This window comes from Dermacentor andersoni, chromosome 7 (assembly GCF_023375885.2).
Source record: "Dermacentor andersoni chromosome 7, qqDerAnde1_hic_scaffold, whole genome shotgun sequence".
Taxonomy (NCBI): Eukaryota; Metazoa; Arthropoda; class Arachnida; order Ixodida; family Ixodidae; genus Dermacentor; species Dermacentor andersoni.
This window is the reverse complement of record NC_092820.1, coordinates 69,183,152-69,201,976: the sequence shown is the minus strand read 5'-3', so window position 1 is coordinate 69,201,976 and position 18,825 is coordinate 69,183,152. Positions and strand designations below refer to the sequence as shown.

The 18,825-nt window shown below is 46.3% G+C and overlaps 1 protein-coding gene across 1 annotated transcript in view; it reads left to right on the top strand.

Annotated features, from left to right (window-relative positions):
* The window catches only part of LOC126534339 (uncharacterized), a 72,214-nt gene that overhangs the window by 26,750 nt on the left and 26,639 nt on the right, over positions 1 to 18,825 (top strand). The window contains exons 6-8 of the mRNA XM_050181621.3: positions 6,188 to 6,293; positions 10,582 to 10,719; positions 17,224 to 17,338. Coding sequence (XP_050037578.2) covers positions 6,188 to 6,293; positions 10,582 to 10,719; positions 17,224 to 17,338 — 359 coding nt within the window. The remainder of the gene's footprint in view (positions 1 to 6,187; positions 6,294 to 10,581; positions 10,720 to 17,223; positions 17,339 to 18,825) is intronic.

Sequence of the window (18,825 nt, the reverse complement as noted above, 5' to 3'; positions counted from 1 at the left end):
CTGCTTTACCATTGCCTAACAGCTGAAACATGCTAGAACGAACATTTTAGCAGGTACCTCAAATATCCCGTCAGCTGTGGCAGCACCTTTGCAGATACTTTGGTAATATTGCACACAATACCCTCTCCTGCGAATGCACTAGGCGTGAGAGTGCTACTTTGCTATGTGTTCGGACTTGTTTGTATTAGTGATATGTGTATCCAATATACTTTCTTCCAGTATTTGGTCGTCAAAGGCACACCAGCCCTTCGTGAGCAGCAGTGGATGACGACGAATTGCAGCGGCGTGGGTGCTCACTTACTGCTGCGGTTGCGACAATTCGGGGGTCCATAGAGTGCTCCTAGATAACGCTGGGCTTTATTTTTGATAAAGCCTGTAATCGTGGCTACATGTATCTTTCCCGCCGGTGTCATCTAGTGCGCGTCATGCGCAGCGGCCCTTAAGGTGCCGCGCATGTCATTAGGTCTGAGCGCTTCTACTTCGCAGTTTCGCATCCTCATGAGATGGCAATATTGCATCATGCGCATTTCCAGTGCCTTCTGGATCTTCGAGGCCTCCGCTAAATGTTCCATGCCAGTATTCAGCTTATAGATTTGTATTCCAACGTAAAGCTTTAGGTTTGAGCCCTGTATCAGCAAACGCACGTTCGTTTCCCCCGATATGTCAGGGTTGGTGGTGCGAAACAACCATATATTCTCGGTTAATGCAGATTGCGGTGGTGTCACTGTGTGGTTGCGTCACTGTACGGCAACACTCGCTTCTGCACAACATTTGGACTTTCTCTGCAGATGACGCTCGCGAAAGTCCTTACGAAGCCGCTGCAAAGCAGCTTCCACGTTGTTGAGGGGGACTGTCGATTGCCGAATAGAGTCGAGAATAAGTCTTCTAAATTGTTGAATTGAAGGTGGGGTGTCTTTGGAATGTATCTAGCAAGTTCTAAACATTTCCCTACAAAATTACACGGAAAGCCAGTGGCTCCCTTTGTTGTTCATTCCGAGCGTTGAAATATATATGCACTGGGGCAGTCATGATTGTGACCGTTGACTTGATCATGCTTTTCTTTGTGTTGTAGGGCGATCCTTAATCTGGGTGCAGTCCTTGATGGCTAAGACAAATTCTTTATCTGTAAATTCGTTAGTCTTTTATTTACGGCTTGGGCTGCGTTCATGGCTTTGCAGTAGAGTCTTATTCAAAGCAAATAATCACCTTCACGAGATGCCTAGTTTTACCTTTGACAGCCAAATACTGCTAGAAATATGCGTAATTTCTTTGTTAGAGCACTTACGCGAAGTGATTAATACTAAAAGGCAATTTGTTCCACGAAATTGTAACTTTTGATGAAACCATTTCTTAACTCACACTTTCAGGTAGTGGTGAAAATTTTGATGCTGTATGCGTGCCGCGAAGGACGTGACAACAGCAAGATAGCCAGAACAAGAAGAACACAGGTTTATTGGGAAGTGTTGCTTTTATAGCCGACCGAGTGATAATGGGCCGACCGTAGCGCGCATGTCAGGAACAGGCGCACAGTCATGCACGCGCCTGATACATCCTTCCATGTAAACAAACAAAACAGACTCTTGACATTAGTTAAGCAATTTGATTAAATGCCTCGTCATAGCGAAGGCGTTGCGGCGGTCTAGTGTTCCGGGACGATCTTCTCGGAGCTGGGGTCAGCACCGAATCCGGTGTTGGCCTTCCTTCTGTGTTGGCTGGGCACTGTTGTGCCCCATCAGTCGTTCGGGACGATTCCGAAGCCTGCGATGTTGATCCGGCCGAAGAACGCATTGCAGGTACCTGAGGGTTGTCGACAGGCGTGCTCGTTTCGGTTGTGTCGTCCCCGTCTTCGCTGCTTGTCTCATCATACGGCTCATCCGTTCGTATGAGGTGTTTGCGGTTGCGCCGCAGAACTTGCCCATCTTCGGTTACCAGCTGGTAGGACCTTGGAGCTTGTGTGCCTCTTACCCTCGCTTTCCGGGACCACGTTCTCGTTCCTCGCAGCCGTACTACGTCCCCTCGAGAAAGCTTCGGCAATGGTTTGCCTTGTGCGTGCTGGCAGTGCTTTTTCACCTCTGTGCAGGGTACTTCATGGAAGTCGGGAAGATTGGCTCGAAGGCGCCTCCCTTGCAACAGTTCACCAGGAGATCGCCCGTCCTCAAGTGGAGCTGAGCGATAAGCCAGTAGTCCTTGCCAGAAGTCGTCCCCGGACTCCTGCGTTTTTTTCAAGATGCGTTTGACAATCTGCACACCTTTTTCTGCCAACCCATTTGACTGCGGGTAATGAGGACTAGAAGTTACATGTGAAAAATCATAGTTTCGTGCAAACATGGCGAAGTCATAACTCGAAAACTGAGGACCATTGTCCGCGCAGACTTCTAACGGGACGCCATATCTTGCGAAGATAGCGCTTAGTGCAGCTATCGCAGTCCTTGAGGTAGTGTCCTGGAGTTGTTGGACCTCTGGAAAGTTCGAGAAGGCATCATAAGCCACAAGATACGAGTCCCCAGCAAAGAAAAATATGTCCACTCCAACCCTGTACCACGGGCATCTGGGAACTGACCGCATCAGTAGAGGTTCTTTTGCTTGCGCATAAGCATATTTTTTACAGGTTGAACAGCTTGCATGTAGCGCTACAATTTCACGGTTAAGACCTGGCCAAAAAACAAGGCGACGTGCCCTCTCTTTGCACTTTTGAACCCCAAGATGTCCCGCATGAATTCTGGACAAAATCTTTTTCCGCATACTCTGGGGTACGATTACTTTGGAGCCTTTAAAAAGTACCCCATTCACAACAGATAGTTCTTGCGCAAAAGGCTTGAGTTCACCCTCAACGGGTTGGCTCCTTGACAAACGTTCCACCACTACCTGCAGGTAGCTGTCACGCGCAGTTTCTGTCCTCAATTCGCGCTCTGTCGTTGGCGTCACCATGTACCCTAGGGACTGCACTGCGTGAATTTCCACGTCGTTCATGTTTGTGTCTTGTCTGCTGCAGTCATCAGCTGTGGATCGTGATAGCATATCAGCCAGAACTAGGTTCTTTCCCGGAATGTAGCGTAAAACAAAGTCATACCTAAACAGACGCAGAAAAAACCTTTGCAGCCGGGGCGGCATGTCATCAATTGCTTTTTCCGCTATCGACACGAGTGGTTTGTGGTCAGTTTCTATGAGTAGCTTTCGCCCGTAGACGAATTGATGGAATTTTTCGCATCCGAAGCAAATGCCAAGGGCCTCCTTTTCAATCTGAGCGTATCTCTGCTCTGCCTGTGTGAGAACGCGTGATGCATATGCTACGGGTCGCCAGTCATCGCTGTGACGTTGCAGCAGAGCTGCTCCTACACCGTCCCGAGAAGCGTCGCACGGAATCTGTTTCCTTTTGAGCATCAAAAATAGCAAGCACGGGAGCTGTGGCCAAATCTTGTGTTACTCTCTTCCACTCCCTAGAGTGGTTTTCAGTCCACTGAAAATCTGAGCGAGACTTGATAAGATCTCTCAACAACACTGTTCGTTCAGACAGACGCGGCACAAATTTTCCGAAGTAGTTTAACACTCCCAGCATGCGTTGAACATCGGGCTTGCTTGTTGGTTCCGGCATTTCAATCATGCTTTTAACGAGCTGTGGGTTCGATGATATGCCATTTGAGGTTATTATGTCACCAAGAAACTTGATTTCTGTGACGCCGAACTTGCACTTTTGTGCATTGAAAGTTAAGCCAGCTTTTTCGGCTGCTTTCAGGACAGCTACTAGGCGCTCGTCGTGCTCTCGCCGCGTTGAACCCCACACCAAAATGTCATCCATGTATACTAGTACGCCCGGTAGCCCATCTAGAACTTGAGTCATTGTTTGTTGAAACACTTCTGGTGCAGACGATATTCCAAACGGTAGTCGCAAAAATCGGTATCTTCCAAAAGGCGACGAGAAAGTACATATTTTCGAGGTTTGCTCATCCAAAGCTATCTGGTGGTAGCCAGAGTTAGCATCCAAGCAGCTGAAGTACGTGGCGCCCGCTAACTTAGCTTCCAAGTTTTCACGTTTAGGGAGGGGAAAATGCTGCCTTTTCACCTGCTGATTGATATTCCTAGGATCCAAACAAACTCGTAGACTGCCATCTTTTTTCTTCACAAGTACCAGGGGGCTTACCCAGTCAGTAGGCTCCTGTTCTTTCACGATGATTTCAGCCCGCGCCATTCTTTCGAGTTCATCTTTGAGAGGCTCCTCCAGGGCCAAAGGAACACGACGAGCTGGCTGGACAACCGGTACTGCTCCAGGTTTCAGGACCATGTGATAGGGCTGCTTCAGGCAACCAAGTCCCTCGAAGACATGTCTGAAATCGTTCAGAGGACCATATACAGAAGCCGCGTTCACAGCATCCACAGTACGGTGCACCAGTCCCAAGGACTCACTGGCTTCTAGTCCCAGTATGGGCTGGCGACCATTTTTTACAATGAAAAATTTCACCGGAGTGTGTGCATTTCCAACACGCACAATTTTCGACACTGTCCCAAAGCACGTTATGACACCGCCGTTATACGCCCGCAGCACTGTGCTTGTCGGCTGTAGTTCATTTGATGGTAGTTTCCGATAGACTGAAAACGGCAAAAGGCTGGCTTGTGATCCCGTGTCTATCTTGAAGGAAATTCCCTGACCATTAACTTGAGCATTTACAGTCCACTCATTGGTTTTTCCACCTTTACTGCAGACATCTAGGACATCAAAATCGCTCTCTTGAAGTTTGTTGACTTCACTCACTTCTGTCGACTTCCTACAGCACATAGAAAAGTGATTGACACCTTGGCACACATAGCATTTCTTTCCAAATGCTGGGCACTGCTTCGGCCTGTGCTTGCGGTTACAACGCCTGCACTGCAACTGTTCCCCGCCACGCTTACTCTCGTTTGTGCGCCTCGAAATGGCATCGACGCAGCCGTCTGCTTTGCGCCACACCTCATTCTGTTGTGCGACTGACTCTGCAATTTTGCACATATTTTCCGCTTTCAATAACGTTAGCTCTTTCTCCCGAAGCATCTTCTCCCGTAGCTTAGCGTTGTTGGTACCAAAGACAATTTGGTCTCTTACCAGTGAGTCGTGCGATGCTCCAAAGTTGCACTGCGAGGCTTGTTTCTTTAAGTCACGTAAAAATTTTTCGAACAGTTCTCCTTCCGCTTGGGTCCTCGTGCGAAACAGGTACCTTTCATGCACTTCGTTGGTCACCTCTGAGCAGTAGGCGTCGAACTTTTGTATTAAGGTCTTGTAGTCATCCTTGCTCTCGTTCGGCTCGAACTTGAAATTGTTGAATACATCGAGCGCCTCGTCACCCGCGATGCTCAGCAGAAGTGCAGCTTTCGAAGCTTCACTTTTCGGCTGGTCCTTCACTTCCGTTGCTTGCAGGAAGAGCTCAAATTTTTGCTTGAAACGCTTCCACGATGCCGAGACGTTCCCCGCCAGACGCAGGGGCTCCGGTGCCTGCAGCCGTTCCATGCTTCGTCTTCCACGGCTGCCGAAGCTAGACCGTCGTAGCCACTTCTGACACCATGTATGCGTGCCGCGAAGGACGTGACAACAGCAAGATAGCCAGAACAAGAAGAACGCAGGTTTATTGGGAAGTGTTGCTTTTATAGCCGACCGAGTGATAATGGGCCGACCGTAGCGCGCATGTCAGGAACAGGCGCACAGTCATGCACGCGCCTGATACAGATGCCTTTCCATTTGCCGATGAAGAAACAGGCCGTACCACTCGTGATCACAGCGAATCAACAAAATAATTTTTGATGACGACACCAGCAGCATGTTAGCTCTTGAACAGACTTCTGAAGAATGAGTATTGAAAAAACATCTGCCACTTTCAGCTGGTACGATTTAGAGTTTGGGTACCTTTGTCACATGTAAACGCAGTCAAAAAGATCTGCCGAACGTTTCACTTTCAAGTTGCAACCTGCTAATTTCATGATGCATAAACCAATTTTTGTTTTGTTTCTGCGGCGGGAAAGTCTCCCGTGGCGGTAGATTTAGAAGTATTTTTTCAGTATTGAACTCGTCCAGAGCTGCGGGGTGCTCGAGAGTGATGACGATTCGCAACCTATATTTAGGTAACTCCCGCAAGAGTGGATTGGGAAATTGGGATTCTGCTCAGGATTTGGCAGTTGTTTTTTGAACAGCAGTTTCGATTTGAATGTGGTATTTGTATTGCAGGCTTTGCAACAAAAGGAAGTATATGCACTAAAAACAACGTTGTCTTAGTGAGAGACGACGGAGTGTACTCAGCTGTGAACAAGCTTGTCAAGGTCATTCTGAATGCGTAAGCCTCCCTTTCTGTTTTCTCAGCAGCAGCATTTCCTTACAATTTTCGATAATTGTTGCTATCATACCCTTGACAGGGTCCAGTCTACACTCTTTTTATTCGGTTTGTGATGTCTGCACACCGGTCCACATGATTATTATTAACGTATACTCTCCAATACAAATGCCCAGAAAAGCGGGAGTAACTTTACAGCTAGTCATAAAGGGAGCGCTTTCGTCCTGCGGGCTAGTAACCGTAGAAATATACCAGCTGCGGGCAAATTTCGCATAGTAAGTGTTTAGTCTTGCCAGAAAGAGAGTAATGGAAGGATGAAAGGCAACAGTTAGCAGCCTATGCCTGCGCTGTTTTACCCAATGCAGTAGGCAACCAGGCAAGCAGTGCCTGTGATGTTTACGCGAGCGTCTCCATTATTGAGCAGAAAAAACATAAAAAGCATTTTTTTTAGGATGCTCCATAATTTTGTGTCCGAACAAAACGACACTGACCCCAACTCCACCTCTCAGAGGGATGGATGCAATAAGTGGCAACAAATTAGGCTCTTCAGTGCATGATATGTGTACATGTGTATATTAATCCAGGTTACACTAGTGGCATGTGCACGTTTAAGTGACTGCACATCGCTACAAGCATGCAAGAAAAAGTATTTTGAAGCGTAACGCAATTATACGCGGCACACCCTGTCGGGTCTTATACCCCGTACTTATTAGCTGCTCCGCAAAGCTCTTGATTATTGAGCTTTACCTTGCTAAACTTCATACCGTTTACAGATACCTCTGGAAAGCAGGAGCACAACAATGTAGTGAGTGCTCTCAACGCGTTATTTAACAACGTTGTCCTAGAAAAGTTTTTGTCTCATATTGCTATCAACATTTTACGCCAACAATCAGGTAGAATAGAGTAGGTCACAGAAGTAGTATTTTTGTGTGCTCCCTGATTAAACTGTGCGTCAAACAATGTCATTACCAGCTTTAAGGAATACATCCCTCCGACGATCCGTATTAACCTAATTCTAATGCGTTCCCGGGCAAGGCAAGGCTGTGTCACGATGTTTTTTTTTTAATTTTAGCAGCAAGGGCCTTATTGTTACAAGATGTGCTAGAAAACATAATGGCTAATTGCACCCCTGAAGCGCGTAAATGGAGAGAAAATGAGATGACAGGCGATCGCGCTTCAGTTAGTGTCTTTTTCTGACCATCAGTTTATTCCTGAGCGCCAGTTAATCGTGGTGTCAAACCAATATGTAGAAGCAGACACATTTAGAAAATTTTATGTCTGTTAGGTTTATATTTGGTGAAGATAGGAGACATAATTTGCTTCGCGCCCAACAAAAGTTTTGAAGTGTTTCGCGTTTAATGTGCGTTTTCAAAATAACTATTGAGTACTTACTTTCATGCGTTATATACGAGGATCGTAGAATGTTTCCGAGGTGACTTCGGTGAAATAAGGAAAGCACCTTGTTTGTTCACAGGAGCAATAATTCTGAATGCTGAAACGGACTCTTTATTGGGCGAACTTGTGACGAAAAAACAGGTTGTGCTCAAAGCACAAGGATGGCGGCGAGCGCAGTCGGCGAAAATCTGACCTCCGGGTCAAGGACGTCGCCTTTCATGCATGAATCGTCGAAGGCATCAGCGTTACTACTGGTAGCCGCGGGCCTCGCAGAAAATATTGCGCAATTCTTCGCGCATACAACCAGATTGCAGAAGGTTCGGCTACAACCACAAAAATTTACATTCAGCGATGGCTTTCGAGTACATTACAAATTATGCAGGCTAGTCAAATGCACTGCGCGAGAAAAGAAGAAACATGTACACGTGCCAATACAGCGCAATAAAGATGTTGTTGTTAATGTGCACAGGAGGTTCTTACAGGAAGGGTCAGTTACGACTTTTCTCAATAAATTACGTATCCAAGCGCTACTGCACCATGTGCTTGTAGTTAGTGAAGGACGCATCATTTGACCTATACCCCTGGGAAAATTGTAACTGCCACAAATATCAAAATTTGCAATAGTGTAGGTTACCATACGGACGTTAAGCGCTTGAAATTGAAGATCTGTGACTTATATATTGCGTTCGTAAACATTTGTTCAGTAACTGCGTGAAAGCGTTGTTCGACCAATATGCGCTGTTTTCCAGTATAATACGTTTTGTAATACTGACCCGTGTATTTGTCTTTCGAGCACGCTTAAGGCATGGTGACTACGAGAGCTCTCCGGCGGTATCGCCCGATCTCCCGACAGTTTTATCGACTTCGACTTCAGGTCGATAATTGCGCCGTGTTGGTTCAGGAAGTCCATGCCGAGAATGACGTCTCGTGGACACTGTTGGAGGATAACGAAGGTGGCAGGGTAAGTCTGGTCATGAACGGTAATGCTTGCCGTGCAGATTCCAGTCGGCGTGATGAGGTGTCCCCTAGCCATCCGAATTTGAGAGCCTTCCCATGCAGTTTTTACTTTCTTCAACTGGGCGGCAATGTGTCCACTCATGACGGAATAATCAGCCCCTGTGTCGTCTAAGGTGGTGACTGCGTGGCCGTTCAGAAGCACATCGAGGTCGGTGGTTCTCTGGCTTGCATTACAGTTCGGTCTTGGCGTGAGGATCACGGCTGCGTCGCGTTGACCTGTGGCTGGTATGTGACGTCGTCAGGTCGTCTTTCATCGTCTTATTCTTTGCTTCCACACTTCGTCGGCACGGCGGCGTATCGTTATGTCTTCGAGGTAGTTTCTTCAGCGTCTTCGTCGGCGGCGGAGGACCTTCATCCGTTCGACAAACAGCAACCGCACCTCAATTGGTTGCCGCTTTTAGTTTTCCGGATATGGGCTCGCTGACCGGCCGGGGGCTGTGCCAGTGTATGGTCGGCGCTGCTGCGACATGGCGCCCCAGACGTTCTCATTACCGACAGAGGAACGGCCTCTACAGTGGAGCTCACCCAAGCCATTCTGCAATACAGTCAGACAAGGCACAGGCGGACAACGGCCTACCACCCACAGACGAATGGTCTTAGGGAACGCCTGAATAAGACCCTCGCCGACGTGCTAGCAATGTACGTCGACGTCGAGCAAAAGACCTGGGATGCCGTCCTTCCATACGTAACATTCGCTTACAACACGGCGGTACAAGAAACAACACAGATCACGCCGTTTGGGCTGGTTTACGGCAGGAACGCGACGACGACGCTCGACGCCATGCTGCCGCACGTCACTGACGAGAATCTTGACGTCGCTACCTATCTCCAGCACGCCGAAGAAGCTCGACAGCGCGCCCGCCTACGGATCAAGAACCAGCAGCGTACCGACAGCCGACACTACAATCTCCGACGACGCTTCGTCGAGTACCAGCCCGGCGACCGTGTTTGGGTATGGAACCCGATACGCCGACGAGGACTGAGTGAGAAACTATTACGACGCTATTTCAGACCCTACAAGGTCATCCGACGGATTGGCGCACTGGACTATGAGGTCGTGCCAGATGGCATTTCGTATTCATAGCGGCACCGCGCCCGATCTGAAGTGGTCCACGTGGTGCGTCTTAAACCCTTTTACGGACGCTGACGAACTTGCTTATTTTATTGTTTTCTTTGGTACGAGTGCTTTTCTTTATTACTTTAGTTTGTTTGCAGCATCAGGTCGATGCTTTTTAACAGGGGAGTATTGCCACGTGTACTTGTCTTTCTCGGACGACACGTTTTACCGCCTAACAAATGTTATCGCACAGCGCAGGACGCGCTTGCATGTGTCGGAAGTTTCTGGCATGTTATCGATGGTTCCATCCGCTGTCTGTCGCCGCCGAACCTTGTGTATTCTGATTGCATGTATGCGCGACACGAATGGCGTAGAACTTTGTGGAAGGCACGCGGGTCCCAGCAATTACTATGGAACATTCGACGACTGATCTATAAAAGCCGACGCGCTTGACCCGCTGATCAGATTTTCGACGATCGCCGAGTGTGTTCGCCGCTACCGTTGTTCTTTCAGTGTAGTCTGTTTCTGAGGGCGGAAGTTCGCCCAATAAAACGCTCGTTTCGTTAATCACAGTTTGCTGCCTTCTTAACCGTCACTACCACGTGACAATACGTTTTAATTGAAGGCTTCGTTAGTGTTGTATCCCAAGTACCTTTAGTGCTATCGGCAAAATTTATATATTTGCAAATTAGAACTGAATGCTCGTTTTACCCATTCTAGCGCATCAAATGAAGCGCCAGCGTTAATATTGTCTCGTAAACATGATGTACTGTCTCGTAAACACAATATAATTATACCATGTTTGTTGAACCCGTTTTGCAGACTTGGTGTAGATGTGGACGGCGTTGGCGCTGCTAGCGCGTGTTCAGCGCATGATGGAAACCTCATGGGAAAAGGAAAACTCAAGGTTCCTTTGAGCTTCTCGCCATGTACGAAGCGTCTTCTACCTATAGCTTTAAGGTAAGATATATGGGAAGCGTACTCGATCTAGATCATTCAGAAAAAAATGTATGCTATATCCACTTTATCATTGTAAGAAGGGAGACTTTCTCGAGCTGACCTACAATAGTGCGTGCCACGTCCGCTGTAAACGTGATTGTGATCCGGCTATGTGTGTGGTGGGCCGCATAATCAATATTAAGCCGAGACCAACGCGCTAAACCCTCGATGCAAGTGCGTCTTAGGCCGTCCTGGAGACGGAAAGCTTACGGGGGATTTACACGGGCTTCGAGTAAAAAAAATTGGATTTTCCCCTTTTATACTACTACAAAAAAAAGAACGAGATTCGCAGCGTACCGAAAGGCATAAGCGGTCATAAAAGGAAACAAGTTAGCTTTTCCTGTTCCAGAGCCTGAAGCAGGAATATGGTTCCGCTTTTGCACGTTGTTCAGCTTATAGCCGACAAATTCTGACAATAAAATATGCAACTGAGTCTTACATCCCATATTCAATGCTGTATTTATAGAGGCCGTCAATGTGCACATGCATAAGGGCAACTGAAGTAAAGCATATTGACCACATGTAGCTATAGGCAGATGTCCAGATTAGAGAAGCACATTCGGAAGCTCGACAACCTTCTTAACCAAAACGTCAGATGCCGGAAATGTGCAGATTTGAGACAGTGAACCAGCTAATTATAAGTACGCGCAAAGTAATATCGGGTAGAAATCAGGCACGCACAATTTTATGCTTGAACACTAAGAATGTTCACATACAAATCATCTTGTTAGATGTTGACTCCTATAATCCCTTCTAGCTGCACTGTGGTCTGTGCAGCAGCTGTGTACGCCGGTGAGGTCTCATATTCCGCAACATTTCTATAATTATACATTTTACCTAACAAATTGCAAGCTGGCGACTATATGGATCTAGAAAGTGAAACTTAACATGGGAAGGCAGATATTCAGCGGCTTCTGAAATGTTGATGCCGTATGGCCATGAACGAAGCAAGTGTGTGGCGCGCCTCGGTCTAGCCAGAACGGCCACCAATATAAGGCGCAATGTATGTCTTCCATTCCCTTCACCGCTTTTACAGCCATCAGGAACGCGTGCGATGCAAGTCTAGTCAGCTATCTCTCGCTGTGGCCTAGTATTAACGCTTGCTGCAGAGGTTGTTACTATAGGATTGTAGAGGTCATGCGGCTAGGTGGCTGGTTGAGGGCATGCCTCCAGTGTCAGTGTGCGAATAATAAACGGCACGCTGTGCTTTAGCTCTTGTGGCCACTTCCCTTCACCAGACTCCTCATTCTTCCACGTTTTATTTGGTCTATTTCGACCACGGTCTTCGAAACAGCGATACATTCTCGCTTCCACCGAACGCTTCAACCTCTGGCCTGAAGCCCCGCTTCAAGCGTTTGGAGACCATTAACGAGGATTTCTCACACAACAATTTAGGTAGCACGTACATCAAGATATTTACACTGCTCGCTTTGGTGTGCCTCGTTTGACAATTCGAATCATCGTTATTGAGTGATTCGTTTTGCCTGCTCGGGGTGAAGCAAGTACAAAGTACAGCCTACCGCCTGCAACTTAATGACATGCTAGCACAGTTCCATCGTCGACCAAAAGTGTGGCTTCGGGTACAAGAGATCGCTTTGCCATTACACAATACAAACGCAACTTTGCTTAGTTTCACTTCGGTATTTGCACCTCTATCTACGATACGCTCTCCTTCCATCAGCATAAGTAGATTTCGTAGCGACGTTCCGCGGGCTTTCGAGTTAGTCGGCTCGAAATTACCATATAGACACTCACCTGCAAGGCTACACTACCGGCCTGTGAGCTACCATGAATATTGTCATCTCGCGCCACTTTCTTTAACTTCAAATAGCTTGCTTATTTATTCGCATATAGCTCGCACATTGCTACAGAAAAACTATGTTTTTCTGCGTGTGCGTCATGGGGGGGGGGGGGGGGAAGGGGTGTCAGGTGTAGCGCGATAATTCTGCAAAGAAAACTTTGCAGGAGAGCGTTCTAGCTAGCTGATAAAAAATAATACAATTATAAATGATATTATATTATATTACAATTTACATATATTATTATATTAAATAATATATTATTGCATACTTATCGTTATAGTTTCTAAAAATGCCTATGAATGAAGGTTTTCATGCCAGCCATGGTATGCTAAGGCGATATATTACTTTCATTCAGCTTTTAATTTTGTAGTAGGAAAGCGTGTCAGAACCTAGCAATCGCGGCGAAGCCACTTTCTTTCCAGACGCAGGCTGTACTTGGAGGTACTAAATGAATAGACTGTCGCCAGTGTCTTCCACCTTCAGCTTGAAACCCCCCATGTAGCATCTATATCTCCCTATGCCAAAGCCACATGAAAAAACATGGCGAGGTTAGGCATCCTTGTGCAATTCAGAAACTTCATATAATGGTTGTACTCCCCCATTTGCGATTCCTGTTGGATTTAGCGGTGATTGCTCACGTGTATAGTGTAAGTAAAGTTTTGTTCGTCTCTTGTCCTTGGTTCTCCGTTGCAACGTGAAGTTTCTCAGATGATGATCGGCTGGGCTGATCAGTTGCAGACAGGAAGCGATGGAGAACCGATGGACAAGAAATATTTATACGTAAGCTTTTCTATATACATGGCAGCTAAAATCAAGACATCACAACTTGAACAATTGAGAAACAAAGTCTCACTCGTCGAGTGACACAGTGACCGTTAGAACCCAGACTCGTTTTAGCGTACATGGGGTAGAGCCTTACTGATATATCAGCAATCCTGATCTCAGCTCACTCTGAGGGACAGCATATCGTCCCAATTATTACAGCTGAAACAGACAAAGAAAAAGGCCGGTAAGGCCACTGGCCCGCCCCACAGATGAAGTTGCCAATGAAAGTTAAAGTCTGTTAAGTCACAAGCCAAAGGGATGGACTTAAATGTAACCATACTCGAAGTGAAACGGGTTTCCATCTTCCTAGATCTCCGTTCCCCTCTCCTATTTGAACGTACTCAGTTAAGACCACCAGCGAAACACGCCAGGCCCACACAATTTATTGCTAGGCCCTCTCAAACCTCGGAGGCGTCTTTACCCCGCATATGTCTCGGAAGCCGAGGCTTCAACACCGCGTACCGCAGCCCCAATCAAGGTTTGTCCGCGTGGGAGAATAATGACCATCCATGACATCTGAACTTATTGTCTACGAGACAACGTTTTCCGAATGTGCTCTTCGCATGCGACTCCATCTTTACGCTGCACACTGTAAGTCGTCATTCGACACCACGCATGCTTTTCTCAGCACACACCATAGCCCGATGGTTGCCTCTTGGACACGCAGGGGAATGGACCCCCCTCCCTACATGCAGCACGTGGTAACTATTGCTAGGTCACTCTAAACCTCAGCGGCGTCTCCAGCCAGCCAGCGAATCACGAGCCAGCGCCACAACACCGCGTACAGCAGTCTCATTCAAGCTTTGTCTGTGGGGACCTATTATGACAGTCGGCGGAATGCCAACTCAGTGCGCACAAGACCGCGTTCCTCCAATCATTTCCCCACACCGCGCTACCCTGGCGCGCGCCGTGACTTGTCGCCCCACACCACGAGGGCCTTCTGGCCCCTCATAAAACACGAACGGTTGCCCCTCGGACGTGTAGGACCCCATCTCTATACACAAATCACGTGGGCGACTCACGACACTTAGGAAGCGCACGAAACAATCATACGGCTTTACAGTGCACATCTCCCCACAAATGGCGCTAGGCTGCCATGCGCTACGATCCTCACCAGCTGTCACAAGCACACAATAGTCACTGCAGCGATTCCTGGAGATTCAGTGATTCCTGTCTTGAAACAAATATAATTTTTCATGACCGGTGGGGACGATTAGAACATTACCGGAATAAAACCATTTATATGAGCCTGTAGCGACGGCACCGTGGTGAGTGACTCACCATTGTCGTAGCGGCAGAGATGTGTCGACTTGTTGAGGTGGCCCGAGATTCAGGCACCTGCTGACGCAGCTATTTTAACACTAATGTTCCCAGCGCACGCATATCAAGAACATAAGAGACAGGTAGAAAGGAAAGGAGCGATGGCTTCCAACTATTTGAGCCTCTGCCTGCTTTCCAATTCCGGGACGGTTAGCCTAGAAACAGTTCACCTCGTAGAAAGCGCAAGTATTCGATAAATGTAGTATACATTTATGTGTCTTATTGCTGCATGTCCTTGAATATAAACACATAAAATGTTTCAGCCGAACATTTTGTTGTAAGTTCAATTTCTTGTACAAATATTGCGCACAAATTCCCACAATATGAAATGTTTGCGCATTTCTACTCGAAAAATATGCTCTTAATATACCTTCATATGTACGGGCTGTACATTTATTGCGTTTTGTACGCAATATTGAAAAACTACAGCTATGCTTACAAATACAACGCTCCCACCGCTGTTGAGATAATGTTCCAATCTTATAGTATCCGAGGCAACCTAATACGCTAACGCTTATTGCAAGCCTACCTGGATTGGGATGTAGGTTTACGCACGGCTCTATCATGCATGTGTATATGTCCATGCAGTCATGTATTTATATTTGTACATTTTTGTTCTGCCAAAATAAATATTACTGCGATTGCTATTATAACTAGTAGGATGTGTTGCACACAGACAATTTTTATGTAAAACTGAATGAGAGGGCCGTTCACTTAAATAACCCTAATAATGTGTTCAGTTGTGTTCTGGCAGAATTAAATTGGGCATTGAAAAAATATTCATCAAAGCTTTTGTAGAACCTTTCTTTCCCGCAGTTAACTGTACACGCAACTTCCCATGAAAAACGACTCCTTATATAATATACGGAAACACTGTGCGAACTACGCATTGATTGAGTTTCAGAACAAATTTTGGCAGGGTCATGTTTCGCATAGATGCTCGAAATTTTATCGCGCGTCATGTGACGAGAAAGTTCGACTCAAAGAATATGTTTTGAGAAATGACTGCGCAGGACCTAAAGACCCTCCATTTTTAAAAGAAAATGTAAGGTGGCCAAAGCTTGATCTCACGTGGGCGGACGTTCCTGCCAACTATTGCTAGGTCATCTAAGCCAGAAAAGATGTTATCCACTGTCGTGTCCTGAAATTACCATATTTTCTGTTTGCTCTGAGACATGGGGCAAAACTGCACAGACAGATTGGTATATACGCGACAATTCGCGAATAAACAACACGAGAGAAAGCGCCACGCCAAATGTTTTTCTTTACACTCGCTTTTTTCGTCGCCTAATTTGTGCCGCTGACAAAGAAGGAAACATAGATATATGAGCCGAAAGGGACAAAAATATAGCTGTCGCCCACCTGCATGTGTCACCAAACTCCTCAATTCCTGGAATACATTGGGCTGGAGTTGTACGCTATGTACGTTGCGGTCAAATGATCACGTCATTGTGACAAGGAACTCGAATGTCATGATTGCTTGCATCGTACAATAGTGTCGTAATAACTGCCCTCATGACGTGGGTTAACCTTTCATATACGCTACGTATAGACGGGAAAGCTGATTAGGCATTCTTCCTACTATCAATCTCCCATTGGGCGTTCAACCAGAGCCTATATTATCAACGAAGTTTTACTTCGCAGAGCGCTGCTATGTAACTTTCAACAAAACTCCAAATTATAACCACGAATATTGCGTTATTTGCACGCATGTTGCGAAATGTAGTGAGAAGCAGGCGCTGTATAAGGGTTTCAGTGGCATATAAAAGTTAGTAACCGCGGTTATTTAACAATATAACGAGTCATGCCACGGGGTGAATGACACTGAGCTTCTTAGCGCAGCGACTGACGCGGAGCTGCGGAGTATGTAAATATTTATCGTCACTGTATTTCAACAGACATCGTAGAACGGAAAGCTTCAAAATATTTATAATCTGTTCAATTACGTGTTGTCGCTGGTGACAAATAGCAGAAGTTCTGATGCCTAATCAAGGCCACCAACAGCCCAATTCACAGTGAAGGCAGCCGCACTGTTTCATTGGTTCAGTTTTAACCGAATCTCAACCACCTAGATATTCAGGAGCTTTTTTTTTTCTTCATTACCGTAGTTTTCTTCGTTTAGCAAGCTTCTTCATGCGCTCTTGTACACATGGTCAGGTAACAGACACTTAATTATCCAGGATCTACACCCCCAAACAAGCGAGATTCCTTAATTTGTCAATATTATAGGCGTATTTATTGCTCGAGAAATAATTTAAACGCATTACACTGTTCCAGACCGATTTATATATTCTGCTTCAATGAAATTGTTTTCTTCCGTGCATGTAATTTTATCAAAAAGGGCAAATGTAGCGAGAAGGAGTACATTTTATTATATGGCTATTTGTTCTTAAGTTCGAGATCAAATTTCATTGTTGGAAATTGCAGTCTGTACTTGCGCCTAAGCAGTCTCAAAATGTTACCCTAATGTGTGGATTGCGGTACAATTTTGCTAGAATGTATGATGTTTACCTTTCAGGAACCTCCACTGTCTTAAAAGCAGGATCATGCACAAGGTGGGAAAGGATATACCGATGCCAGCAAAGATTAAAAGATCAGCCTATTGCTCTTCGTTCGGCTCAACTAACTGTGACGTAAGTGAAACCTAAGCTTGCTCAGTTCGTTTGCCACTCAACAAGGAGTCGCAGTTTCGTCAGCAAGCAAATTATCGGTTGCGATAGCAAATTAGCAGAGAACCATACGAAGTAAGAAGCACTTTCATTGGCCATATCAACTTGTAAACATTGGCTTCCTAGCTAAATTAAGAAGGATATCATATGCGCGCATAGCAAACATGTCATGAACGCAACACATTAGATATCCGCGGACATTCGCTATCGAAACACTGTTGTGAACAAGCGCAGCATCAGCAGCGAGCGAAGTGACCTTTGTGCGGTCTATCGCTTCACCAGAAAGTGACCGGCGAGAACACAAAGCACGCGCAAAACTACGAGCCGTCGTCGCACCTAGACTTTGCCCACAACGCAGATGGCTCTTAAGATATGATCGCACTAAAACCCCTTAATAATTTGAAAGTAGTGACACTCTCCTCCCTGGCGCGCTTTCTTCCTCGATTTTTCTCGCCCGCCGGCGGCAGGCGCTGCGCACGGCACGCTTTTTATCCTGGGCTCCTGCGAACAGGCCGCAGCTTTCTGTGGGGGCGCGTTATTTTGAGGCAGTTGCGCGCTCCTGTGGTGCTGAAAATTTTGAAAAATGCGGATAACCGCATCGATAATGCTGAAGGCACCGTTTATGAGGAGGTTGGTTTTTTCTTAAAGCCGCATGCACGGAGTACGCTGATGTAAAAGGAGCTTTGAGGCGAGTTCAATACTCCAGACATTTTTTCTGCCACATGGCGAGATGCTTTACTTTGTGCGTTTGATCGAGTATTGCTTGTCACACTGCCCTCTGCGCGTGGCTTATTAAGCGAAAGCCTTAGATCTCTGTTTCTACGTGGCGCTGCGACGTATACAAAACGTCACGTGGCCCAAGGAAGGCCGGAAGTGAACCAAAGCACCTACAGCCGTGTATAAGAGACTATTACGGATTATCAAAGTTAATTAATGATTGATTAGTGATTCTATTAGGATGGATTAAGGTTATTAGGAGGATTAAGATATATTAAGGTGGATTAAGGATGATCAAGGTGGACTAAGCTGTATTAAGGTGCATTAAGAAGTATTAGGGTGGATCAAGGTGGCTGCAGGAAGACTACGGTGGACTAAGGAAGATTAAGGGGGGTCGATGACGGAGGATGAAGGCGGATTAGGGCGAAAGCGTAGTAGTGGTAAAGAATATTGCCGGCGCTTTCTGCATTACTACATGGTGACCACAATCATGATTGATTGCTCCACTTTCGTAAATAAAGCGGATAGATGCAATGATTTTGGCTCGTGCAAAACCAGTGGAAAGTATGGTCGAAGAACAAAACCGCAAAAAGGTGGTTCGAAACATTCACTATTAAAGCGAAGATTCCCGTCCGCCACCTAGATGTCAATATCAACAGGAGCGTTCGCGCTCATGTGAACACCCCTTGCACATTGCCGGCATCCATTGTATCCGTGCGAAAACCAAATAATAA